The sequence below is a fragment of the Cervus elaphus genome, chromosome 9 (assembly GCF_910594005.1).
Source record: "Cervus elaphus chromosome 9, mCerEla1.1, whole genome shotgun sequence".
NCBI classification, from domain to species: Eukaryota; Metazoa; Chordata; class Mammalia; order Artiodactyla; family Cervidae; genus Cervus; species Cervus elaphus.
In genome coordinates, this window is record NC_057823.1 from 28821188 (window position 1) to 28839604 (window position 18417).

Here is an 18417-nt window from a genome sequence, read left to right on the forward strand (position 1 = left end):
CAACTAAGTACAACACAGCAGAAATTAAGTACTTGTTTCTATGTTTTCCAGAAAGGATTAAACTTTGTGCACATATACAACACAAATATGATACAAGTCCTTTTATATTCACAAAACAACACATACATATCTATGAGCATTAAATAATCCAGTTAACTTTTGAGCATGAACTATTTCTAACATCTATTTCCTTCTCTAAGGCACTGTACTCATTCTCTTTTATTCATCTAATTAACTGCCACATAGAGCAGAACAACATGGGCCATTAATAGTCAAAAGTGTAAAATGAATGCAATCGAGGGAGTATCAAAGTGTAAAATGAATGCAATCGAGGGAGTGTCAAAGTGAAACCCAAATCTGCCCCAGCAACCCCAAATATTGCCATTCAACACAACATCCAGGCCCTGTATCTCTGCTCTGCCAAAGGAAGGCATGGAAGCTGGTTCTGAGAGCCTGACTGGGCTCTGATGCTCAACAAACAGCAGGAGCGCCTAGCGGCCATCACTGCCTGGAGTCCTGTCCCCTCAGTAACTCCTGGAATATGAGGCTGGCAGCAGCAGGAGCAGAGAGGCTGGGCGCGCTCTGCCACGCTGCCCAGCGGCGCGTCACTTACAAGGCTCCAGTGTATCCGGGTGGGCAGCGGCATTCCCCCGTGACATGATCGCAGGTCGCTCCGTTCTGGCACTGGCATCTCTGGTGACAATCGTTACCGTAGGTGCCCTGCTCACAGGGCTCCTCACAGCGCCAGCCCCGGAAGCCCGCAGCGCAGTGGCAAGCCCCCGTGATGGGGTTGCACAGTGCCCCATTTTTGCACTGGCACCGGCTGCTGCAGTGAGGCCCCCAGTGATCACCGTCGCAGGCTGAGGTTGGGGAAAGAAAGAGTGGCGGGCATCAGAGTGTGGGTGTGGACAATGGCAAGTTCTTGAGTACCAGCTTCCCTCTCCCCTTGGAGAGAGTGGCTGGATGACCCCTTTATCCCCGCTTCTCCACTGAACAGCAGGGCTTAGGTACACACCCATGGCAATATGTCACTGGTGCTCAGCAGCGGACCACTTTCTATCACTCCATGACTCAAGCATCGCTATCCTGTTCAACTCCAGGCCTGTGCTCAGCCTCTTTCCTGTGCCTGGAGTGTTGCGTGTGATGTGGGCAGAGTCGCTGGCTAGGGGAGGGTGTGAGCAGTTGTGGGCAGAGAGGAGGCCGACTAGACAGGTGGGAATGGACAGCTTATGCAGGGGTTCTATACACATCAAGAAGTTTGGATTGTATCTAGCTGACAGAGGATTGGTAATAAAGGACTTTAAGCACTGGCGGTCAATGGAGATTCGCCTTCTAGTAAGATCAGCTGCCTACAGCATGAAGAAAGGGCAGGAAGGAGCTGACAAGAGACAGGAGACCCGGCAAGAAGCATGGCAATCAGTGGCTTAGTGAGGAGGCCTGGACTCACTCAGTGACCAGAGGGACAAAGAAATGACCCACAGGCAGTCCACTGTGGAGGGGGCTGATCCTGCTAGCTGTAGACCTGGGCCAAGCTCCCGAAAAGGAAATTGATGTGCTTTCACGATAAATTAGTCAAAATATGTGTGATTGGGAGGTAACCAGAAAAGGCAGGAAAAAAAACTGACTAAAATGTTTATATCATTGACTTATTTTAAAAATATAACAAACCTGAACCTGAAAATGGACAGCAAATAAACAGGTAAGAGGTAGATAAAACCAGGAAAGACAAAGGCAAAAAAAAGCATTTAAAAGGCTTTAAGATGCATTTCCCAAGAAAAGGAATAATGGCTTTGATCCAAGTCAATGAGCAGGAAAAAGCAGAGAAGAAAAAACTTCAGTTGCAAACATTCTGAAACTTATCAAGGGTGACAATAAGCAAAGTCTACTCTTAACATGCATTGCCTACTCAGTCATCCATTTACTAATTAGATGCTATAAAAATCACTGGGGAAGAAGTACCCTGCCTAGAGTTTCTAGGATAAACTGCCTTTGTGATAAAACAAAGTTTCATTTCATAAAAATTTTGTAATGTCAGATACAGAATAAACTATTGAAAAAAGAAAAACTAGGGACACAGAAAACAACTTTTTAGACTTGCAAGATTCATCTTCCAATATTAGAACCTACCTTTCATTTCATAATATCAAAAAGTTTAAATGAATAATTCTGTTTCTAATAAGTATGGCTTTAGTCTTATTAGTACTTTAATAAACATACTTTAACACAATTAAATAAAAGCAGTGAGAAAGAATTATTGAACCTAAAGCAGATCAAGAAAGCAATTACCTAAGAACAATCTTCTTTCACAAAATAAGATTAGGTGATGGTTCCAAGATGAGATTTCAGCCTATTATTCATATGAGTAGTTTTTTTTTTTTATTGCCTGTGGATATGGACAACACTCTTTTTTCCTTCAGTTTTAATTCTCTCAATCTACGATCCATTCTTAAAAAAATTACATGGTGTGTTTCTTGAAATCCTCCCAGCTATCTCAGTTGGAAAGGAATCTATCTTGTTCTGAAGGTTCCCCCAAAGTAAACAAGTCCTTTGTAACTAGTTCCCTGGTTCATCAGTCCTAAGAATAAAGAAAATCTTCATTCTATGTAAGCCAAAGCCATTATTCTACAATTTGATCCTCCCATCCCCCCCACATCTTCTTCACAGTATAGTCAATCTAGTGTAGCATTGTTCTCTATATTATAAATGATTTTACTCCTTAAATGTAAATACATCCTTGATGCCAGTATAGCCCAAATATATACTTAATACTACAACTTCAGTACTTTGATGTATTTTTTAAAAGTTTATTCAAAAAATAAATAAATAAATAAAGTTTATTCAATTTCACATATTTTCTCTGCTGAATCCTCTCCAAAATGTCCATATTCCTTTCAACTTCTGGGTACGTCATATTAAAGTAAAGATCCATTTTTCCTTGTTTATAATGGAGAATTAATAAATTGACACAAGAAAACAATGTAGCTAATAAATCTACCTTGATAAGGATATCATGATCATGTCAAAAGAATTAAAACAAACAGACAAACCAAATAACAACTCATGAAGGGTTAGAGTCCTTTCCCCTCACTGTGAAACTGGGGTAAGGGTGGGCTGGAGCATATACGTTTTATAGAGTATATTTTACAACAAGAGGTGAGTGGTAAGAAGAAGCCAAGTACTGCGGGGACAGAGCTGGTCTCCCCTCTCCTTCATAACCCATTTATTTGCCCACCCCCTCCAACAGCTTCTCTCCCAGCACAGCAGTCAGACAGACCTCAGTTCTATTTTCTTATGATCAGACCAAAACAAAAACAAAACTCTTAAGATGTCTCCTTGTGGATGACTATCAGCATCAATCCATCCACCCACGTAACACAGTAGTCAAGAGACCTGAGTTCGATCCCTGGCTTGGGAAGATCCCCTGGAGAAGGAAATGGCAACCCACCCCAGTAATCTTGCTGGAAAATCCCATGGACAGAGGAGGCTGGAGGGCTGCAGTCGATGGAGTCGCAAAGGGTCAGACACTACTGAGCACACACGCACATACACACACATCAGCATGAAAGAAAGGGTTAAAGCATTAAAGAGATATTATCTTGCCGACATGGCTAATTTTCTGGCTGTGTCTAAGCACTGTGGCATGCTTTGAAGTGGCAGCTTCTCCCCTTGGGGTTGTATTTCCCTAAAAAAGCCACTGATACACATGCCTCACAATGTGAGTACGAGGCACCCACATGGACCCCGTTGGGAGGAAAATCCACAGACAGGAGTCTGCAGAGAAACAGACAGGAAGTAGAGTAAGTAAGATACAGAAGCCTGGCTTGAATGTAGGCGTCACTGTGACTTCCTTTTTTCATTTGTCACATCTAACTGCTTCAGTACATCCACTGTTAAACGCACCCCAGTGAGCGACACAGTTTATCGCACAAAAGCCAGCTCTCTTCCCTGATTACGACATACACAAGAGTATGCCGAGTGTCCAGACAAGAGGCAGAATTTGTTCCTTATGTTTAGTGCCAAGCTTGGACAATTATCCTGGATTCAACTACTGCATTTGGAAAGATAGTTTGAAGAGGGTGAACTCAAATTATCTGGCATCTTTTAGCTAACATTTCACACAAATTTCAAGGGGCAAATGTTTCACTCCTCAAGAAAAAGGGACTAGGTTGGTTTCTCCCACTGACAACCTTTTTAAAAAATATATGTATAACTGAACCACTGTGCTGTACAGCAGAAATTAACACAACATTGTAAATCAATTATACTTCAATAAAATACATTAAAAAAAAAAAAAACAATGTAGTTAACATGGAAATAGCTTGAATAGCCTAACAGGAAAAGACAAATGAACAAAATTTCGTTTCAGGTTAAAGAACTCAGATGCTAATAAGGGGGTGATGCTTCCTTTTCAGCTTCTGGTTTCAGCTCTCCTTGTGCTAACAGCTAGAAACAGGCTGTCAGATGCCCTGTGCCCAGGTTCATGCAGATATTTCACGAGACAGCTTATCGAGCGTCTCAGCATAGACGGCTTACTCTAAGAAGCTCCCATAATAAGTTAAAAAAAATAAAAGGAAATAAAAGGAATTTTAAACTACTATGCAATATCAGAAGTGTACAGTCCATGCTACAAACCCTTAAGGACAACTAGCAGAGCACTGAAGACAATGGACTTACCCCTGGGCCCTGATGGCTGTAACTTCTAATGACCAGAGGTTACACTCATGGGCTAGGGACTGACATTGGCTCAAGCTATATCTTTTAAGTACATGCCTTCTGCCAGGCATGGTACTAGACCTTGACTTCAAACAAGAATAAGAAAACTCATGCTTCTATAAGCTTACAGTTTAATGACAAGGTGTCAAGTTAGTAGGCAAGAGCATAAATACCCTGTGATAAGCAGTAAGGTAAGCATATGGACAGCATATTAAAAAGCAGAGACATTACTTTGCCAACAAAGGTCTATCTAGTCAAGGCTCAGGTTTTTCCAGTGGTCATGGATGAATGTGAGAGTTGGACTATAAAGAAAGCTGAGCACTGAAGAATTGATGCTTTTGAACTGTGGTGTTGGAGAAGACTCTTGAGAGTCCCTTGGACTGCAAGGAGATCCAACCAGTCCATCCTAAAGCAGATCAGTCCTGGGTGTTCATTGGAAGGGCTGATGTTGAAGCTGAAACTCCAATACTTTGGCCACCTCATGCAAAGAGCTGACTCATTGGAAAAGACCCTGATGCTGGGAAAGATTGAGGACAGGAGAAGGGGACGACAGAGGATGAGATGGTTGGATGGCATCACCGACTCAATGGACATGGGTTTGGGTGAACTCTGAGAGTTGGTGACGGACAGGGAGGCCTGGCGCTATGGTTCACGGGGTTGCAAAGAGTCGGACGCGACTGAGTGACTGAACTGAACTGAACTGAACTGAAGCATATGGACTGTGTACAATGGAAAATGCAGGGATGACATTAACTAGTGTTGGTGAGCAGGGAAAGGCTTCCCTAACAAAATGATGTCTAAGGTGAGACCTAATGGCAGAGTGAACCATATTTAGGTAAAGTGTGAAGGATTTGTATGTCGAAAAAGGAGGAACTGCAAGAAGAGGGAGGTTGCAGGCAGTTTTACATTCAGAAAGAAGGATACGTCCAACAGCCAAAAGGTTTTGAAAAGACAAACAATCATGAATGCTCTCTTGGGGTTCTACACTATTACATCATGGCCCTCATCATCTTTCTTAGCTGTGTGCATAACAAAAAGAAGTACAGAAATAAGCAGAGAAGAAGAGATATTAGACATATCCTCTCCATCAGTCCTCCTCAGCCTGCCACGCTCAGTCCAGAACCTCTGTTCTTCAGGTACATTCTACAGACCCAACCTGAGAGGCTCTCTGAGAAAGGCATTTTGTATTTTCCATGACACTAACTTTGCACTTAGATCACAGTTTTTATATACATTTGCCTTTTTTCATATCTCTCAAACTGAATTTCATAGATATTAAAACACATAGAAAAAAAAAAAAACCACATAGACACCCTTCTACATCTTATCAAATGTCAGCAGAAGGTTTCATACAACCATGTCCTTGCAGCCACCTGGCTGACAGTGATAATGAGAAGCAATCTGATTTAGAGACCTTGTTGTTGTTCAGCCGAGAAGTCTTGTCTGACTCTGTGACCCCATGGACCGCAACACACCAGGCTTCCCTATCCTTCACTATGTCCCAGAGTTTGCTCAAGTTCATGTCCATTGAGTCGGTGATGCTATCTAACCATCTCATCCTCTGCCATCCTCTTCTTCTTTTGCCTTCAATCTTTCCCAGCATCAGGGTCTTTTCCAATGAGTCAGAGATACTACGCTGTGAAAAACTGTGCCCCTGAGTCATGAAGTAGTATAATAATGATGATGAGCTTGCGCCTTACAGTGAGGATGATAATAACTCCCTTTCTGGGAACACCAGCACTCCATGCACTACTGTGGGAGTGCAGATACTATATCCAGTTTAGAGAGTAGCCTGGGAAAGTGTATCAGAAGCCCTTGACTCATAAATTCAACTTTGGGGATTTTTCCAAAGGAAACAAACATAAGTATATAGAGACAACATCAATTCACAATAGTTAACTCATTAATAATATTTACAGACTGTGCTCACCAATATTGTTGAAAGCACCTGAGACAGATGAACGACAACAGTGTCCCTATGAAGCAGGGATTACAGTCACCCCTATTTTATGAAGAAACTGAGATCAGCTGATATTCTTAAAGTCATACAGGTAAAAAGGAGTGAATAACACACCTCCTGTCTGTTTTCTAAACCACAATGTTCTACCCCTTCAAAGCTATAAGGATGTTTATCCCAGTGCTGTTTATCATAACAAAAAAATTAGAAACAACCTAATTTTCTAGAAATAGAAGACTGGTAAAAAAAAAAAAATTGGTACAATCATACAATGGAATACCATGCATCAGTTGAAAGTGCTATTATAGAAGAATACTTAGTGACCTTGAAAAGTGAAAGTGAAAGTTGCTCAGTTGCGTCCAACTCTTTGAGACCCCATGGATTATACAGTCCATGGAATTCCCCAGGCCAAAATACTGGAGTGGGTAGTCTTTCCCTTTTCCAGGGGATCTTCCCAACCCAGGGAGCACACCAAAGTCTCCACATTGCAGGTGGATTCTTTACCAGCTGAGCCACAAGGGAAGTCCCAGTGAACTTGAAAGATGTTTGTAAATATCGTAACTGTAAAAAGTAGACTAAAAATATGTACCACATGATTCAATTTTAGCAACAGCCTAAAACCAACTACGTGAAACTGTCATTAATTTAGGTTATATATGACCTCATATCAGCAACTGTATCCCATCACTTCATGGGAAATAGATGGGGAAACAGTGGAAGTAGTGTCAGACTTTATTTTTTTGGGCTCCAAAATCGCTACAGATGGTGACTGCAGCCATGAAATTAAAAGACACTTACTCCCTGAAAGGAAAGTTATGACCAACCTAGATAGCGTATTAAAAAGCAGAGACATTACTTTGCCGACAAAGGTCCATCTAGTCAAGGCTATAGTTTTTCCAGTGGTCGTGTATGGATGTGAGCAGTGGACTGTGAAGAAAGCTGAGCACTGAAAAATTGATGCTTTTGAACTGTGGTATTGGAGAAGACTCTTGAGAGTTCCTTGGACGGCAAGGAGATCTAACCAGTCCATCCTAAAGGAGATCAGTCCTGGGTGTTCATTGGAAGGACTGATGCTAGAGCTGAAATGCCAATACTTTGACCACCTCATGTGAAGAGCTGACTCATTGGAAAAGACCCTGATGCTGGGAGGGATTGGGGGCAGGAGGAGAAGGGGACAACAGAGGATGAGATGGCTGGATGGCATCACCGACTTGATGGACATGAGTTTGAGTGGACTCTGGGAGTTGGTGATGGACAGGGAGGCCTGGCGTGCTGTGATTCATGGGGTCGCAAAGTGTCGGACGCGACTGAGTGAGTGAGTGAACTGAACTTAACTGAACCTAATGTTGTGGGGGAGAGAGGCGGAGAGGGAGAATGAAAAAGACACAGAGACAGATACTGAAAAGCTCTGTGGTCATGTGGGACCACTTGGTTATTCTGGATCTTATGACTGTGTGTGATTTTTCTCTAATTCATCTGAATTAACTAGATTTTCTAAATTCTCTGCAATTGAATGTATCCTTCTGGTGGGAGGAGAAAAGCAAGCGAAAAGTTATGTGTTTAAAGAGTTGGATCTGCTAAGCATCTGCACTGTGTCACACTCTGTGCTCCATGCTTTACCCACCTCTCTCTAGTCCTTACAGCACCAACAAAGTGGTATAATTATCACCTTTAGCACACAGAGGATATTTAGGACGAGAACATTTAGGTAAAACATCCAAAAACACTCAGCTGTGGCATCAGTATTCAAACCCAAGGTTGTCCGCAAACACTTTTCACAAGGCCATTCTGCTCCTGAGGCAGTGAAATTAAGTGTTTTGGTTAAACATAATATCTCAAAATGATGTGTTTCATCTAATATGATCCGTTAAGGTGGAGCAGCCAATGATAAGACCTTTCACTGAGCAAGCTTATGAGGTCAGCCAGTGACTCAATATCAAGGGGCACTAGAAATAGGAAATTATCCCAGTGGTGAAAACATAGGGTGTTTCTCAAAGAGAAAATAAAATGAAGGGGATGGTCAGATCTGAAGAGCTTCTGTAAGTTAAAAATGATTCTAGGCAAACAAAAAAACCAGTGAGCTCACTGTGAAAACAGTACTGATGCCATTAGCTGAGTACTCTGGCCAGAAAACTATGTCCACACAGTACCTGGTACATGGCTGCTCTCAAGATGCAGGTGGTGAGTGAATGAAAGTGAGAGCACTCACAGAACAGGATAACTAACTTGGACAAGCAGAGAAACCTGCCAAACCATTATCACAATTCTAGGTACATCCTCTCCTGCTAACCTACTTCAAACCCTTGGTCTAGCTTTCCACGCAAAAAACAGGGAAAGAGAGAAGAGATTTCAAGATGCATTGCGTTTTGAACACGTGTCAGCATATGCAGCTATTTCACTTTATCCTCATAATAACTCGATGAGCTGGGTATAATTATTCCAACATATCATGTGAAAAATGGACTTAGATGACAATTTGCTCAAAGTCACTTAGCATTCAAGTAGCAAAAGCAAGAGTTCAACCCAAACCCAGCAAGGCTCCCCAAGCTGTGATCTTGCACACACCCTGCAGACCATCCCACGTTACCAACACTCATCAATTACAGGACCTGCTACCAGTGCACATTACTGGCTTCTGCCAGCTTTTCAAGGGGGAACACTGCTGGACAAACGTCACACAGGTGTTTTGAGAAGTAATACTTGCTTGCCTAAATGACAGTTCCCAGGTTTCAAAGTGTTAGTAGTAAGTTCATCAGAACGGTTTGATAAGGAATGCTCCAACACGTCCACAGCCACACATGTATTGACAAAACCAAGGCCACAGGAAAAAATCTTTGAACAAATGAGAGACGGTTTAGTAAATCTCTTGATTTTGTATAGACCAAGAATAAAGAGGACTTCCCTCGTGGCTCAGAGGGTAAAGCGTCTGTCTACAATGCGGGAGACCCGGGCTCGATCCCTGGGTCAGGAAGATCCCCTGGAGAAGGAAATGGCAACCCACTCCAGTACAACTGCTTGGAAAATCCCATGGATGGAGGAGCCTGGTAGGCTACAGTCCATGGGGTTGCAAAGAGTCGGACACGACTGAGCGAGTTCATTTTCTTTAGCAAGAATAAAGAAAGAACAATTAGGGATACAGAGACATACTAAATGGAGAGAGACTCCCAGAAGAAGGAACAAGGGCACATTAATATACTGTCTTACTCAAAGGACTCCCTCATCAGGGGGAAAAAAAAAAAGGTGAAATCATTTTTCCCTGAGAGAAAAGTGTAATGTTTACCATCACATTCACCTTGTTATAAAATTCATCAATCACTTAGCTGGCTCGAGGATGGGGTACAATCACTTAACATTGGACAGGCCTGGACCTTAGCGGGGACACTGCAACTTCACAGCTATGAAACTTGAACAAGTTCCTGACTTTTATTACACTTAATTTTCTGTCAAATGGGGATGGTGAAACATACTAATTACATCTAAAATACTTGTTGGTATGTGTGACACAGCACAGATCTGGTGGCAGCAGAAATTTTATTCCGTGGTTGGCTCAGTGAAATGTCCCAACCCTGAAGAAAACATCCTCCAGCTGTATATGAGGCCGGAAGAACAGGCCTGTCCTTGGTTTGTATTATTTGTTTGTCTTGCATGAATCATTCATGCCAAAAAGGACAAGTTGGTTCTCACAATGTGAATTTCAAAAAACAACTTGCCCAGTAACTCCATAAAGTAAAAACAAGCCCTGGTATCCCTTTTTTCATCCATTTTTTTATAAAGACAATTGGAAAAAGCTCAGGCCTGGGATGACGCTCAGTTAATTTACATCCTATTCTTAATTGTCAATTAAAAACTGGATTTATAAATTTCTCATTTGCTGATGATTAACATGTCCAGAGGTGCAGGCTCATACATGGAGCTCAGAAATGTAAAAGGATAAACTTAGAAACAAATATGTGAACTTCTTAGAAATCGTCCTCTTGGAGTAAAGAAGTAGATAGTGATAAATAAAATCTGGAGAATCTGCCATATTAGAAGGCATCAATCCCAGGACTTGATTTTTCCCCAGCTTATCTACATCCACCAAGACCACAGAAACAGCCTTGAAACACATTTTGAAGTATAATATACTTTCTTAAAACAACTGGTTCTGAATTATAGAGAATAACAAAAGGGCTCAATTCTGTGTACTTGTGTTAGGGCTAAACAAATCTTAGATGAACTGAGTAGTCCATTTTTTGTTCTGTGTTTTTTTCTTTTGCCTTGGTTTAATACTTCTGGAATCAAAGAAGTAAAATTGTGGAACTATATGGAGTTCAAGAACCTTGTGGATACATCTCTACCAGACACTTAAAATGGGATAATGTATTGAATCTTAGAACTCATCTTTATCATAGGGAAAGTGACGTCAGTTTGTAATACATAACTACCCTCACCAGGGTTGCTGTTTGAAGTAACTATGTCTGTAAGTGCCCTTAACATCTGAATGTCAAGCATCTATTAGGTTATATCAGTCAGCTATACGGACTTAAAAATACATTTTACATGGAGTTTCACTGTGATGTTCTCCGTTGAGTTTAAACACAGGATAGTCTGTGATTATTAGAGAAATTAACAGGAAAGAAAATTCAGCCTTTCATAGTCTCATATGTAAACAAAGCACAAATAAGTCATTTTCAAGAAAGTATAGAGTAGCTTTTAGAAGAGACCAAAATAATTTTCTGCTGTCTCCAAGGATAGAAAAACACGATCCTTCCTGAAACATATACCCTTTCTTCCCAAGCCATGGATCCCTCAGGGTCTTTTATCTCCCTGTGATTTCATTCCTTGTGCCCCGGGCTAACAAAGCTATGGCATGTCATTCCCTTTCGTTAATGTAAAAGAAAAGATCCTCATTCAAAACATCAAGTGCTTTAAAAATAAAACAAGTTTGTAAAGCTTCTCCATCCATGAAGAAGAACAATAAAAATGTATTTTCCAGATCCTCTGAAAGCACTAAAACCTCATGTCTTTCACATGTCAAAAAGCTGGCTGGAGAGCTGACAGAGTGCCAGCAATCGCTGTTGACAACCACCCAGTGCTGTTTATATTAATATTATTCAGTGGCTGAGAGAGAACCTTTATTCTTCTTCTTCAAAAAATGTTTATTAAATGAAGTTTTGAAGCATGAACTGTCATTTCTTAACTACAGTGGATGCTTATCCCAAATGATGAACCAGGGAAAAGGGCGTGAAATGTTTTTTCTTTAATGTGTCTAACTATAAATGTTGATGTCTCTCAACGAGAGCATATTGATGACTCTATTCACGGTGCAGGAAAATCTCTAGGATATAAATTGTAGGCTGGGATTTGTAAGGGATTTGGGGGGATTACATTTATATTCACTGAGGTCAAAAGCATAATAACGACCTCGGGAGCCATTACAGGATATTTTGCTTTATAAAGTCTTGCCATAGTTTTGCTCTTTTGCTCATTCATTCTTTCATTAAAAATGTACTAAGCAGTTTCCATGCCTACTAAGTTCTTTTTGTTGAGCACTTACTATTGCTCCTCCCTAAGACCTGTCCTATAGCTTTCTTTATCTACTGGAAGAGACTGGCCCACAGTGAGACTTATGAGCAAAGAATGTGCTAATAAGCCTTGCTCTGGTGCTTGAGAAGACTCTTGAGAGTCCCTTGGACTGCAAGGAGATCAAACCAGTCAATTCTAAAGGAAATCAACCCTGAATATTCACTGGAAGGACTGATGCTGAAGCTGAAGTTCCAATACTTTGGCCACCTGATGCAAAGAGCTGACTCATTGGAAATGACCCTGATGCTGGAAAAGATTGAGGGCAGGAGGAGAAGGGGACAACAGAGGATGAGATGATTGGATGGCATCCCTGACTCAATGGACATGAGTTTGAGCAAACTCCTAGAGATGGAGAAGGACAGGGAAGCCTGGTACACTGCAATCCATGGGGTCAGAGAGTCAGACACGACTGAGGAGCTGAACAACAATAAGCCTTGCAGTGCTCGGGACACTCGAGGAACACAGTGCCTCTATCCAGAGGCCTGTATCCTCTATCCACCACCTTCTATCCAGAGGCCTGTATCCTTCTATCCACCACCTTCTATCCAGAGGCCTGTATCCTTCTATCCACCGCCTTATACCCAGAGGCTTGTATCCTTCTATCCACCGCCTTATACCCAGAGGCCTGTATCCTTCTATCCACTGCCTTATATCCAGAGGCCTGTATCCTTCTATCCACCGCCTTATATCCAGAGGCCTGTATCCTCTGGGTAGAGGAGAGCAAGGACAGGGGAAGGCTCCCAGAGGAGGAGGGCTGGAGGTGAGTACCGAAGGATATGTACTCAGGACCACCACTACCATCCTGGATGTGAGAGGCTAAAGGGCCTTAAATGATTTGCTTAAACTCCAACAGTAAGGAAAACCAGGCCCCAAACCCTCAATGGTAACAGGATGGTCTTAAAATTTTAAGTTTTCTTGAGTAAAAAAAAAAAATTAATCACAGAAGATAAGTACTATTTAATAGTACAGCAAAGGCTCACATACCCACAATCTAGAATTAACTGTTATGAGCATTGCATCACATCCTTCATCATTTAATGTAAGAAATAACACATTATAAAGTCCCTTTTATCTCCTTTGTACCTTATTTTCAGTTCTTTCCCTATTCCTTCTCCAGAGGGAACCACTGTCAGGATTTTAATGTGTATCCTTCTAGTCTGTGTGTCCAGAAATAATTTATTGAATTATTTTATTTATTAGTTTCATTAAAAAAATGTGTACATTACTGTGAATCTTGATTTTTCACCCAATATTATGATGCTGAGATCTACTAATATTGATAACACTTATTAATATGGTATATTATCAATACTACATAGAAGTTTATAGGAATGAATGGTTACATGGCATTATACTGTGTTAACAATCTCCAATAAATCTATCTTTTCTCTTATTCAATGCCATTTTCACTTGTCTCTGAATTTTCACTGTTACAAAGATGCAAAGACTATATCCCCTATACATAAATGCAAAGGTTTCCCCAAGGTATACAAATTATAAAGAAGTAAAAATACTAAATCATATGGTGTACACAAAGAATAATTTTACTCTAGAGACAGCCAAACCACTCGCTAAATTTATTCTGCCAACTTACTCTCCTGAAAGCAGTGTGTGGAAGCTTCCTTTCACATTCTCATGAACACACAACATTGTCAGACTTGTAAACTTTTGCCAATTGGATGGTGAAAAATGACATCGTGTTCTACTTCTTCAGTCATTACAAAGATAAATATATTCTCAAATGCTTATTAGCCAATCAGGTTTCCTTGCCTCTGAATTACCTTACTATACCTTTTGCCTAATCTGAATTTAAGAGGTTTTTTTTTTCCTTATTGATTTGAGAGTTCTTTATATAGTCTATTTATCACTACTAATCATTTGTTTTATATGTTACAAAAATATTTCCATTCTCTTCTTTCTCTTTTAATTCTGCTTATGGTGTCTTGTCCTAAAGAATCATTTAACTTTGACACAGTCTAATTATGTCAAGAACTAACTTTCAGCAAGGATAAATCTGGTTTGTGTAATACTCATTTTACAACATTAGGCTATTTTTATTTGTAAGGATAAAGGTGCTTTTCTTTAGTGTATAAACAAAAATTCACAGCTATATACTAATCAAGTTCAAATCAATTCCATTAAAATTTAAACTTTCTTTGGAAGTTACTTCCATTCATTGTGTGCAAGAGGAGTGAGTAGCAAAACCATTAGGTTTTCATAGAATTGTGGCCCAAGAGCAAGGCACTTATAACCTCTACTATACTTATCCTACTGAAACAGTCTTTATAAGTAGTATAAATACCACTGTTTCATTACTTTCTACACTTTATGAATTTTACATCTTTCTACCTTTTATTGAATTATTTTATTAGTTTTATGAAAAATGTGTATATGACTGTGCATCTTGATTTTTTACCCAATATTATGATATTGAGATCTACTAATATTGATAACAATTATTAATATGGCATATTATCAATATTATATAGAAGTTTATAGGAATGAATTGTTAACACAGTGTAATGCTGTGTAGCCATCTCCAATAAATCTATCTTTTCTCATATTCAATGCCATTTTCACTTGTCTCTGAATTTTCACTGTTATAAAGATGCAAAGACTATATCCCATGATTTCAAACATGATGACTCTGCTCTAACACACATGTACAAATATTCAAACTTTTAAAAGTCAACTAGGTTGTCAATGAATTAAAAGGTATTTTGACCAAAGAAGGAAAAAAAAAACAGTTTTTGTTTGTTCTTATCATCCCAGAAGAAAGTTTCAAGTATTTAAAAAATATGTATTCTTTGACACAATCACAAACAATAAGAAATTTGAAACAGTCATAAAAGATACTGGACTATATATTAAACCAGAGCACTTAATTTTAGATAATTAACAGCATAACCTTATGAGAGGAAATGTACATGGTTTTACTAAAATCAGGTATTAGCCTGCTTGATTTTACAGGTAAGGTAACAAGTGAGGCTACAGAACCACCTAATGTTGTACATTTCATCACTTTACTCTGCACAGAACAGCTAGGAAGCACATTACTGCCATCAGAATATGGTTGCTAATATGATTTGAAATAATCTATAATCGCTTCTCGGCCTTTTGGCTAAGATCAAGTGTGAAATAATCTATAGTCTGAATTATTCACCTAATTTCTTACTATTCATACACTATCTTGGTACAAATGACTAGCTAAGTTATATATCTTCATACAAAATTTCCATCTTGAGAATTAATATCCTCAAGTTTAGATGGCAACATTTTTAATAAGCATTCTCCATTCAAGTAAGGACTAATTTTCAAATACCTTTCTTAGTCATGGGGCCACCATTTCAGAAATCACAATACCATATGAGTAATAACCTTGGTGCTTATACTATACAGACTTTCTTCTCTTGAAGGTGAGGAGCTGTCTATGTACACAGCCTCTTCAGAGTCTATGGAAACCACACCTAGTCCATCTTGCCTGGCTTCTACAATCTCATTGCAGCTGCCAGTTCATGGAAATTTACCAAGGATGAAAGAACCTGCAGTGTACACGGCCAAGGGGAATCCAGAGGTCGCTGGAGCCTGAGCCCCCTTAAGGTCTCGTAAGGAAGGACTTCAGGTCATGCCCCTTTCTAGAAGACATTTGACCACTTTCTCCTTGACTCCTTTTGCCTATGTATTTGTAGGTGGACTTCCAATCCTATTAAACTGAAAGCATTTGAAAAAAGAGGTAGAACCTTACCCATCCCTCGTATCTCCTGTTTATATCCATTACTGCTCCTGAAACATCTATGCCTTCATTCTTTCCTTCCACAAATATTTACTGAGAATTATTGGGTACCTGGAACTGTGCTAGATGTTAGGTGAATAAATTAACTAGGCAGCAGTGAAGAAAACAGACAAAATTCATGTTTCTATGGGCCTCATATCCTGGAGGGAAATACAGACCAAAAAAGGAGAGGTGAACAAATGAAATATATTCAAATAGTGCCATAAAAAATTAAAAAGAAGATGTAATAGATAGTTATGGGGGGATATTCTTCATATAGAGTCAGGGAAAGCCACTCCTGGTGGTGACACTTAGGTTGCAAGTCCATTGACCTTAAGAAGCTCCCATGCAAAGTTCCAGGGAGGAGAGCATTTTCAGCAGAGGAAATATCAAGTACAGAGGCAAAAATGGAACTACTGTGTCCCAGAGGCTAAGCAGTGTGGTACCCTGAGTGATTGGTGGGATGAGAAGAGGCCAGGAAGGTATGATCAAAGGAAGACAGATCAAACAGGGCTTGTCGGACTACTTCAGGGCTTTGGCATTTATTCTAACAATAACGGGAAATACTGGGGAGTTTGGGGAAGGGGAGCAGCATGTTCTAAAGTACATTTTGACAAGATCACTCTGGTCTCAGTAGAGGGAACTGACTCCAGTGGGGCTTGAGTAGATGCAACAGTAGGGAGACTATAGTGATCACAATTAAGAGAGGATGGTGGCTGGGATTTGAACAGCAGCAGGAGAGAGTAGCAAAAGGTCAGATTTTTGAGGTTGAAACCAGGATTTTCTGATAAACAGATATACAGGGCAATTACTCAAAGCTAAAAAAAAAAAAGAAAAAAAATCAATAAATGATGTGTAGTGGAGTTAAATAAAATGACAGTCCAGCCTTGTATTTACAGCTTATGAACTGACTAGTGCGGGTAACATAAACATCTATAGTGTTCTCAGGACGCCCAGAGCAATACAAACCAGACATGAATTCATCTGGTAAGGACATTCATGGTCAGAGGCTGGGAGAAAAACACCACCAGAGGCTCTGTCTGGGGAGCCTCCTGGCAAGCAACTGTGAAGGAGGAGAGGATCCTGCTCTAGAAGGGTGTGACCTGCAGGGCAAAATGTGTGTGTGCATGGGTGCTAAATCATGTCCGACTCTGAGACCCCATGGACTGTAGCCCACCAGGCTCCTCTGTCCATGGGATTTTCTAGGCAAGAAATACTGGAGTGTGTTGCCATTTTCCTTCTCCAGGGCATCTTCCCAACTCTGGGATCGAACCTACATCTCTGGTATCTCCTGCACTGGCTGGTGGATTCTTTACCACTGCGTCACCTAGAAACAAGATATCCACAAAGAGCCGCTCCATCTAATCTCTAGTCCACAGACTGGGCTGATTCAAAGTCTGGTGGGAGGCACATTTGTCACACAAGGAACTGTTAAGTAAGTAGGACTTCTCTGGTGGTTCAAATGGTAAACAATCCGCCTGCAATGCAGGAGACCCAGGTTCGATCCCTGGGTCGGGAAGATCCACTGGAGAAGGGAATGGCAACCCACTCCCTTGGTTGGAGTTCTTGCCTGGAGAATCCCCATGGACAGAGGAGCCTGGCAGGCTATAGTCCATGGGGTCACAATTGGACAGGACTGAGTGACTAACATGTTCACAACATTTATTGAGCCATTATCATGCCGCCAGGCACAGTGCTGAGTGCTGAGTACTCAACAGGTATTGTATCACTTAATTCTCACAAGTATATGATATAGATAGTTTGAAACTTATTTTAAGCTTAGGAAAGTGAAGGCATCGAAACAGCACAGAATTGAGAAACATGAAGCCTACTGCCGTTCAGTTCCAAAAGGGAGTTGGGTGAGAAGAAGTGGAAGAGATTGTCTGCCCCTCCAAACAGGAACCAACAACAGCCCAGATTTGAGACTTTCACGAAGGCAAAATCAGCAGTTTCTGTGTGTGACCGCTATCACTTGCACAGTCTATCAGTGAAACTGCTTTCGTGCAGTTCTGATGAAACATTCATTCTGAGCTCATTCCTTCCCACCTGCCATCAATGTCTGGCCCCCAGGCCAGTGAACCCAAATGATCCACTCTTATTCCTGCCGCTCCATCAACCTGATTTCTAAAGCAATTCTGACAGTGCGATGGGTATGTTAACAACTTGCCACAAGGATTGGGCTCCAGTATCTTCTCTCCCCAGACAGCATCGATCCTCCACTGTATCCAGTCAATAGACCTTTACATCAACAGACCTTGCTGGCAAACAAGTCAGCTTTTTGTGCCTTACAATTTCTGGCTTGTAATATCTTTCAAATGGATTCCCCCATTCGAATATCCTGCAGGCAAATTCTTATTACTCACTCCAAGCAGCACAGCGTGTTTGCTTTATCTAAAAGGTTATCTGTGTT

General features: G+C 40.7%; 1 protein-coding gene across 3 annotated transcripts in view; it reads right to left on the reverse strand.

Moving 5' to 3' along the window:
• The window catches only part of MEGF10 (multiple EGF like domains 10), a 171875-nt gene that overhangs the window by 60440 nt on the left and 93018 nt on the right, over nucleotides 1–18417 (reverse strand). For all 3 annotated transcript variants that reach the window (XM_043912206.1, XM_043912205.1, XM_043912204.1), the window contains exon 6: nucleotides 614–860. In XM_043912206.1, coding sequence (XP_043768141.1) covers nucleotides 614–860 — 247 coding nt within the window. The remainder of the gene's footprint in view (nucleotides 1–613; nucleotides 861–18417) is intronic.